The 10068-nt window shown below is 42.7% G+C and overlaps 1 protein-coding gene across 2 annotated transcripts in view; it reads right to left on the reverse strand.

Annotated features, from left to right (window-relative positions):
• Dnajc15 (DnaJ heat shock protein family (Hsp40) member C15) overlaps positions 1 to 5888 on the reverse strand; it is a 63980-nt gene extending 58092 nt beyond the window's left edge. The window contains exons 1-3 of one of the 2 annotated variants that reach the window (XM_021181989.3): positions 5591 to 5698; positions 1980 to 2143; positions 522 to 571 (exon numbers count right to left, since the gene is read on the reverse strand). In XM_021181989.3, coding sequence (XP_021037648.1) covers positions 522 to 571; positions 1980 to 2010 — 81 coding nt within the window. In that variant the 5' untranslated portion in view covers positions 2011 to 2143; positions 5591 to 5698. Of the gene's footprint in view, positions 1 to 521; positions 572 to 1979; positions 2144 to 5590 lie in introns of both variants that reach the window. The other variant, XM_021181988.3, reaches the window with a different exon arrangement.
• Positions 5889 to 10068: the final 4180 nt, after the last annotated feature.

Here is a 10068-nt window from a genome sequence, read left to right on the forward strand (position 1 = left end):
GAGGGGGAAAACACATATAGTAGCTAAAAGTACCTTAAGCAACATCTATAAAAATCTCTTAGTCAAAAATACCACACTAAGAAAATATAAACAATAACTTTACAGTTAGAAATAGGAAGGATAGTTTCTATTGAAACTTAGAAATGAGAATAATTCTAAGTCACATGGTATTCTAACTGCAAACTTCGAGAGCTTCCCAGACTCCTCTAACTGTAGGCAAGGCTACGGAGTTCACCGGTTAACTCGCTTCCCTCTTCTTTCCCAAAGTTTGGCTCATCGACTCACTTTTCTATGACTTGGTAGATTTCCCAAAGTAGAAACAATGGGTCTGAATCAAAGAAAGTGTCTACCCTGACACCTGGCTCTGCTCCTCACTAACTTGTCCTTGAAAATCCAAAGACTCTACAGCCTGCTCTGTGGTGGCTTGGCCCCAGGGGAAGCTGTCAAAGGGCATCAGTCAGGATCACTAGGAGCAAGTCTCCTAAGGACAGAATTCACACTTGATTTGACTTTGTACTTACTAAAGCATTTAGGCACCTTACACACCAAGTGAAGACTCCATAAACACGCGCTGAGAATGAAAAGATGACAACATTAACACACCTCTCCTGAAGGGATGGCTCTAAGCATTAACTACTTATGACCTAAAACATTCAGTCCCTGCTTATGAAACAGGCTTGCTGTCCTCTGGCCTTGGAGGGGAAAAGCTTGGTTTATCACAGCCTGCACACACAAACCCAGTTTCTATCATTTATATATTTGGGGTTTGCCAAACAATCTATCACACAAAAGTAAGCAAACTTGGGGGTTCTGTTTGGTGGGAGGCCCCACACTACACATATGGAAATCAGTGGTCAACTCATGGGGCTGGTCCCCTACTTCCCCATGTGAATCTTGGGGATGGGAAATTACTCAAATGTTCCACTACCATGAACACACACACACACAAACACACACACAGACACACCAGAAAACTAGAAAAGCAGCCCACCCCACCACAGCTGCCTGCTGATTTTTTTTAAATGACATTAAAATTGTTTAAAAATTCTCTGTAGCATTTTATTCTCCCTAACAGTATAAGTAGTAAATAACTATAATCTAGATAGATACAAATTGCCTAAGTATTATGCTAAAATGCTAAAACATCTGTCTTGAGACTGTATCACTTGAATTCAAGATAGACAATAATTGTACCAGAGGGAAACAAAGAAAGAAAAAATCTTCTTCTCAAGGAGTGATAGTTGGGATAGAACAAGGAAGGATAGCGCAGACACCAAACCGTTATTTAACTGGCATTTACCACATCAACATGCCAGGCCTTGTGCTAAGCTCTGGAGAGAGAACACTGAGCAAGACAGATAACTTATTCTTGTTTTTTGTCCTTCTTTACAACCAACAGGAAAACATATGTACCAATACGATATTAGACTCAAATGCCCACATAGTATTAGCTATGTAGTAACAGAAGACAAAAAACTGGTTTTGTTTGTTTTTCGAGACAGAGTTTGTGTGTAGCCCTGCCTGTTCTGGAACTCACTTTGTAGACGAGGCTGGCCATGAACTCACTGAGGTGCCCCTGCCTCCTGAGTGCTGGGATTTAAGGAGTGCACAACCATACCTAGAGACAATAACCGATTTTAGTAATTACATGAATAGCATCTTCCAGTTACAACACCCTAGAAAACATTTATTTGAGGTGCTTACATAAATATGGATATAAGTAATTTTGATAATGTGTTTGTTACTTTTCTTGCTGCTATGATTAAACATCTGAGGGTAACAACTTAAGCATGTATGTGATATGGTGGTGCACATCTGTAATCCTAGCACTCTGGAGTTGGAGGCAAGGGTTTCAGTAGTAATATATTCAATGGTGGAAGGAGTCATGGCTCATGATGTGAGGGTGTACAGTCAGTCCATCCTGACAGAAAAGGCATGGTGGTACAGGGAACAGGAAGCAGCTGATCACAGGCACCTACAGTCAGGAAGCAGAAAGATGAACGCTGCCATTTAGAACACGTTCTCCTTATTTGGCTCAGGACGCATCTCATGAGCTGTCCCCATCAGGGTAGGTTTCCTCCTCAGGTAACACTCTCGGAAAACTACCTCACAGACACCCCCACAGGTGTGTTTCCCAGGAGACCTAAATGAGGGAAGCCGAAAGTGGAGATTAACCATCAAAGATATAGTAATAAACTATAATAAAAATCTGTTTAACTTTCGAAGCAATACACAGGAGTCAAATTTTTCTACTACGAAAGAGAAACTAGGGTCAGGAAGGCTCTGGAGCTGGGTCCAGAAGACCTGGGTCTTCAAAAAGAAAGGAGGGTTTTTTGTTTTGTTTTGTTTTTTGTTTTTTTGAGGCAGGGTTTCTCTGTGTAGCCCTGGCTGTCCTGGAACTCACTTTGTAGACCAGGCTGGCCTCGAACTCAGAAAACCGCCTGCCTCTGGGATTAAAGGCGCGCGTGCACCACCACGCCCGGCCTGAAAGGAGGGTTTTATTCAGCAGAGAGTACTAGTCAGAAGAGAAAGCTTTCAAAACGTCATAGGAATAGGCATTTTCATAAGGGAAATGGAAACCCACATTAACCACAGCATGGGGGTAACGTGTACTCCAAAGGATGGAAAACGGGGCTGGGCAAGCCACAGAGGACCAGGACATGAACAGTCCTGTATCCCACCCTGACTAAAGTTTAGAGCTGCTCTGAGAATAAGAGTGGCCTTGTGACTAATCTGTGCTGTAATGAGTAACTGGTGGCAGGGTGGTGTTTGGAGGGTGTGAGCTATCAAGGCAAAGAGACCACTGTTAAAGTGTGTGACAACAGGTGACCCTCTGCTACAGAGGAGACATGAGAAAGACTAAGAGATTAACAATGAAGAGTCAGAAATAAATCAGACCTACACCTAGGGGGTTCAAGGTCAGAATTAAAGAATAAAGTAGAGTTGATGGCTTTATCAAGACATGGAAATAGCAGGAGATCTGGCATGTTTGGGGACAGATCGGTAACAATTATATTTCAGAGAAGTTAAATTTCGGTGGTTTTGTTTGTAGGACTCACTGATAGGCAACAGGAAATTCTTACTCTCTATCCCTTGAGAAAATCATTCTTCTCATCCCTTCCGATTTCAGAATAACATTTCTGTTCCTGATTCTTACTGTGTATCAAGCATTAACATAATGCTGGCCAGTCACACCAAACTATAAATATAACTTTTACCACGGTAAGACAAGAACAGAATCAAGGATAAATACACAATAGAGAATCCATGTGATTCCCAGGACAAGTGCCCAAGTATGTTAAAATATGTTTTAGATGTTGATGGAAAGATCGGAGTGTTCCGTTACTTAGGAAGAATAAATGCTTGCTAATACATAAGTCTTTAATACAATGATAGGTTTTAGCCTTTAGGTAGTGGTTATAATGAAAGATAGGTGGCTAATTGTCTTACATGTAATAAATGCTTTCTGGAAAAGAAATAGAATTCAAAAGCTACCACTTCAAACTGGGTTTTATCTAAACATTTAAATATTGGTAATATTCTCTTCCTAACTAAAGTTTCTTTTCTCCTTTTCCATTAGAATCAATTTTGCTAGAAACACACTTGACAACACCCTCTATCAAAGAACTGTAGAATATTATTTTCTCAAAGGTAACTACATACATATTTTACCTGATCCATTTAGTCTTGCATACAGGTGAGTGAACATCACATCTTAGTCTATTAACATAAGCCAAGAGGAAAGGAGAACTATTTGGTAAGTACAGAAGCAGAGGTATACTCTACGATTTACATAAAAGTAAATTTCAATAAATTTAGTAAAACGAAAAGGTTTCCCTTAATTTCTAATAAATGTCTAATAAACATCACTTTTTCTTCCGTTTTTGTTTTTCAAGAAACTGTGTCTCTGTGTAGTCCTTGCTGTCCTAGAACTAGATCTGTAGTCAGGATGACCTCGAACTCACAGAGATCAGCCTGCCTCTCTGCCTCTCAAGTGCTGAGGGCTTACACCATCTGCTCACTGTCTAATTCTTTTTCTTTCCTTTCCTCCCCCCCCCCCCTTTTTTTTTTTCATCTGAGACAAGGTTTCTCTGTGTAGTCTTGGCTGTCCTGGAATTGGCTCTGTCAACCAGGCTGATCCTTCTCAAGGCCAAGTTTTCCTTTCCTAACACCCTTTTGTCAGTTTCCCATTATTTTCAGTTACCTAAAGTCATTACTAATAATCTTGTCTACCTCATTGTTTGATTTAGACCAGGTGTTCTCAACACAGCCAACATGGATCCCTCAGGGACAATCTGAAAATGCTGTGAAGCCCTTTTGGGCTTCCACAGTAGTTTACATAAGAGGGAGAGTACATTGTGGATGGTCGACTCCCGATTTCAAAAGTCCTATCGTGTGCCAGGCCGGCCAACCAGGAATAAAAAACCATCCCTAACTCTCCAAGTGTTACAAGATACCAGTGACATTAAATGGTGACTAGCCAGTTTCTGGCCATCTTTGTTTTGTTAAGAACTTTCAACCATTTATACTTCTACTCTGTTTTAGTACAGACTTAATTTTCCATAAGTGAATTTACCCTATAAAGTGAGGAGACATTTCTAACAATTTACCTCAGAGTGTTTGCTTTTTTGGGAATTTTTTTTTTTTAAATAACAACAAGATGCCAATATCTGATAGGCCAGGAAGTAAGAAGGCTGAAGCAGGAGGATCTTAAGCTCCAGGCCAGCCTAGGAAATACAGCGAGTCCTTTTAAAAAAATAAAATCCTGCCGGCTTGGCATTTGTAGCTGTCCCACAACTGCTGCAATGCGAGGGCAATATGATCACTTCATTGCAGCCTGTAATATAATAAACAACGTGAAGGCATTTACAAATTCAAACAGTAATTTACAAATTACTAAGAAGATATTTACTTCACCGTTACATTTCAATTTGACTTTTTAAATATTGATTTTTAAAAACTTTAATTTCATGTCAGGATATCACAAGTAAGTTGGGGTTTTTTTGTTTTGGTTTGGTTTTGGTTTTGTTTCTGTTATAGAAAGGACAGTGGCGTGAACTGGTGAAGGCTCCCACAATTTAGCATTCCTGAGGCTGGCTGTTAAAGAGACCTCCTAAGATATGTCCTGAATTCTAGACTGCCCTACAGATGTGAACGAGCGGGGTGACTCGGCCAGTGGAGGTGATGGCTGACTTGAGTTCGATCTTCAGGAACCACAGGTGAAAGGAAAGAAGCCGCCTCAATAAATCGCAAGCACTTTCTGTCTGGACCCAGGCTGAGTTGCTCCAGACTTTGGGGGTGCTAGAGGTCCCGCGCCTCCCTTCGCTGGGTCCTAACTGTTCTCACGCAGCTTCGCGCCCTGGTTCTTAACTACTTTTCCCCAAGGGAGGCTCCTGGCCCCACCGGGCCCCCTCTGCCCAGGGGGGACCCATGGGTCTCTTCATTGGATAACCGCGGGCCTGTTCTGTGGTCCATGTCACTTTGAGGAGACAGCCAGGTACCACGTCGGGCACAGGCAGCCGGGCGAGCGGGTGGAAGTGGGAGGTCTTGGGGTTTAGGGGTGCAGGCCAGTGGCGGCCCGCAGACTCACCGCTGTGTGGTCGATGTCGGCGTCCGACCTTTGGGCAGAAGGAGGCAGGTATTCGGCGTAGCGCAGCCCCTCTCTGGAGGTCACGCCGCCACCGGTAGCCATAGCACTGCAGGACTCCGAGGACGCACTGAGTTGTCTACGGGGCGTCCGCGGGGACAAATTAGTGCGGACCGGTTCAGTTCGCGCTCTGAGTAGGTGTACAGTTTTATTAGTGGAGACCTGGCTGCAGAGAATCTGGTTCTCATTCCATCTCCGATAAACTGACCCTGTCAAAGCTCGGGATCAGACCCTTACAGAGCCTTGTTTGTTTGTTTGTGCCACCCTCCACTATAACAACCAAGGCTGAAGAGGCGGGGCCTTTTTAGGTCTACCTTGAGTTTCCTCTAAAACCAGGCAGGGGGAGATTCCAAAGTACCGCGATGGTACCTGGGAGTAGAAACAAGGACTGGAAGGGCTTCCTTGCTTAACCTTCCCAGCTAGAAATGAATGTGATTTCACATGTTAGTGAAATCACTGGGACGAAACTGGTGATCCACTAACTTGCGCTCATAGCAAATGATTTTGACTAATTTGAATACATAAAGACTTAACTTCATTATTAAATTTTAGGTCAAGCTTTCTCGAACAGATATTAGGCAATAACTGAAGCTAATACGCTTTCTAACCCCTGTACCAACTTGGCTGCTGTTTTACCCTTTATACACTTTGCAATCCAGCCTACAAGATTTTTTTTGTTTTTGTTTTTTGATTTTTACACTAAAAGTTGTAAGAACCTAGCCGGGCGTGATGGCGCATGCCTTTAATCCCAGCACTTGGGAGACAAGAGGCAGGCAGATTTCTGAGTTCAAGGTCAGCCTGGTCTACAAAGTGAGTTCCAGGACAGCCAGAGCTATACTGAGAAACCCTATCTTGAAAAACAAAACAAAACAAAAACAAACAAACAAAAACAGTTGTAAGAACCTATTAATTTATCCATATATTATTATTCTCATGCTTAGGGCCTGAAGGAATTTAGAATCAGGAAGGAAAGATTACATTAAACACCATGCTAGTATCATATACCAAAAGCACGAACAAGCATGCTAGATTGGCTGCAAATGAAAGCAAAATCAGTGTCAGAGTTCACAGAGAGAAACAAGAACAGCCACAAAGGCTTCCTTGGAGGCTCAGCCACTGATGTGGTCAGTAAGGAACATGGGGTTTGTTTTAGTTAGAAGAAGAAAGGGGTCACAAATTCCACATGGAAATTAACACCAGGAATTGAGACGGTGACATGTAATAATGTGTTAAAAATACTTCGGAACTCTTCAGAAACACGGCTTTATTACATAAATTATTTTTATTAAGCCAATCCACAATTATTCGTGATCAAACCAAATGAATTGGATTGAAGCCTATATACCATGCATTCATCATCCATGTGTTCAGTGTATTCAATTTATTGAGCATATGTCAGGTCTTAGGTACAGTGCTGGGGCACTGTGCCTTTAGCCTCACATAAACAAATAAGGTCTCCGAGTCCTTGGAGTTACAGTCTAAGGGAGGCTAATGATGTATCCTAGCAGCTGGACCCTAACAGTCATAGGCTGCTAGCCTGGAGCAAACAAGCAATTAGAGCAAGACAGGAGTGAGCCAGCTCTTTTTAGAACAGTGCACCTGCTCAAGAGCTGGGGAAAAGCTTCCAAAGTGGAAGCCAGGAGAAAAAGGGGGCTGGGGTGGGAAACACAGCAGAAGAGAGGGCAGCATGGAGAGGAGTCAGCCTGCTGCATTTCAGGTCTATGGAGAGTACATTACTGGCTGCTTCCAGACTTTACTGAACTTCCTTCCACTGCTACTTCTACAGAAGTGGACAGTGTTAGAGAGAAATCTCATCTCCAGTGACTACTCTGCTCTCAACCTTTGGTTCTTTAGTAGGCTCAACCTTACCAGCAAGAAAGATAAAAACAAAAGCAGCAAAATCCTTTCCTCTCTGCTCAAGGATCTCTTCTGGGTTTCGCTCAACTCACTTTTCTGACTTCCTTAAGAAAGAAGATAAATAGCTGGGCGTGGTGGTGTACAACTTTAATCTCAGCACCCAGGAGACAGAGGCAGGTGGATCTCTGTGAGTTCCAGCCCAGGCTTGTATACAGAGAGAGTTCCGGGAGAACAAGGGCTAAAAAACAAACAAACAAACAAGAATAAAGATAAGCCTGGCAGTAATGGCACACACCTTTAATCCCAGCACTTGGGAGGGAGGCAGAGGAAGGCAGATTTCGAGTTCAAGGCCAGCCTATTCTACAGAGTGAGTCCCAGGACAGCCAGGGCTACACAGAGAAACCCTGTCTTGGAAATAAAAAAAGAAAAAAAAAAAAGAATAAAGATAAATATTGTTTTGTGAAAAATAAAAGAGAAGTAGAAGTATGTTAAATTTCTATTGGTTTTTCTCTTAATTAATTTTACGTTCTCAAAGACAGATCGTAGTACGTTCTATGGACCTTGTAAAACAAAAGCAGAGATTGCTAATATATTTTGGAAACATCTCAGTCAAAAGTTTAACATTTGGTTAGGACTTTCAGAGAAAGAACACATAACTTAAACTCTCTGTGCCTGCTTCCTCATCAATAAGTAGATAACAGTATCAACTCCACTATATGCATTAAGTGAGTCATCTTTGTAGCCATCTTAGAATGATGGCTATTATGGGTTGGATGGTAAGTGCCCTCCCAAAGGGCTTTGGTTCCAGTAAGTGGATCCTGAAGGCACTAAACTAATCAGAGGATCAATCCACTGATGGACACCATTGTTGGGAACTCTGAGGTAGGGTCTAGTTGGAGGAAGAGTGTCACTGAATTGGGCTGAGCTTATATCTTAGGTAGAGCTGTCTGGTTCCCTCTCTTGGCTATGGGGAAGTGAGCAGTCCCTTCCAACACAAGCTTGCACTTGGTCTTCCTCAATGCAGACCTATAGTAATGGGTCTAGTCAACCATAAAAAGAAGTCCCCAGAGCCATCTACTTCTCTTTGGTATTTGTCACAAGAACAAAAAAAAGGGAACTTACCTAATTGGCTGGAATCTAGTAAGTTCTTCAAACACATTCCTTCCTGTACTGGCTAGTTTTGTGTCCACTTGACGCAGCTGGAATTATCACAAAGAAAGGAGCTTCAGTTGAGGAAATGCCTCCACGAGATCCAGCAGTAAGGCATTTTCTCAATTAGTGATCAAGGGGGAAAGGCCCCTTGTGGGTGGGACCATCCCTGGGCTGGTAGACTTGGGTTCTATAAGAGAGCAGGCTGAGCAAGCCAGGGGAAGCAAGCCAGTAAGGAACATCCCTCCATGGCCTCTGCATCAGCTCCTGCTTCCTGACCTGCTTGAGTTCCAGTCCTGACTTCCTTTGGTGATGAACAACAATGTGGAAGTGTAAGCTGAATAAGCCCTTTCCTCCCAAACTGCTTCTTGGTCATGATGTTTGTGCAGGAATAGAAACTCCGACTAAGACACTTCCTACTTCTTTTTTCGAAATTTTGTATGTAAGTATACTGTATTTACATCGTTTCTATTCCTCCAACCACTCCATGTCCCCAAAGACCCCCAAATCTATGACCCCTTCTTCTATAATTAATATTATTTTGTGCACATACACAGGCATGTATATACACACACACACACATACACACACACACACCATCCAGTTAGTGTTGTCCTTGTGTAGATGTGTTTATGGCTGACCACTTTTGTCATCCTTCACAAAGCTTGTCCCCAGAGAAAGCTGATTCTCCTACCCTCGCCATCTATAAACTCCCTCTGGCTTTGTAATCAGTGGGTAGCCTTATTAAGTTTCCACCACCCACATTGGCATATTGATTGGTGTGGTCTTTTGCAGGAACCTCTATTGGTGAGAGCTCACGGGTGCTGCATCACTGTCATACCCAGAAGACACTATCTTGCAGCAATCACCCTAGTCCTCTGGTTCTTACGATCTTGCTGCTCCAACTTCCAGAATATTCCCTGAGCCTTAGGCACCAGGATTTTATTGGTGAAGGTGGCTAGGCACCCCCAGAGTTACTTATTCTCTGCCTTTTGCCATGTTGTGGATCTCTATAGTATCCTCTGATAAACTAAGGTCTGTCTTGGATAAGGGCTGAGAGCTACACTAATCTGTGGTGTAGGAATAAGTACTCAGATCTTGCGCGCAGCAAGAATGACGCTGCAACAAGATCCTTCTGCACACGTTTATTGGGAGAGCATGATTGCAGAGGTGAAGAGACCCTGAGCCCAGAACTGGTGCTGCTTATATAGGCCTAGGAGAGGCGTGTCTCACACCCGGATTGGTCTTGCTTGGGTTATGCTTATCACCTCATTTGCATGCCTACATCTGATTGGTTAACTTCTCTTTCATCTGATTGGTTAACTTGTCTGTTATCTGATTGGTTAACTTGTCTCTCATCTGATTGGTTAATTTTGGTTAATTCTCAAAACCTCATCTTGGCGAAAGAACTTTAC

Source organism: Mus caroli, unplaced genomic scaffold, assembly GCF_978045245.1.
Source record: "Mus caroli unplaced genomic scaffold, Mus_caroli_1 scaffold_12, whole genome shotgun sequence".
In the NCBI taxonomy this organism is placed as follows: domain Eukaryota; kingdom Metazoa; phylum Chordata; class Mammalia; order Rodentia; family Muridae; genus Mus; species Mus caroli.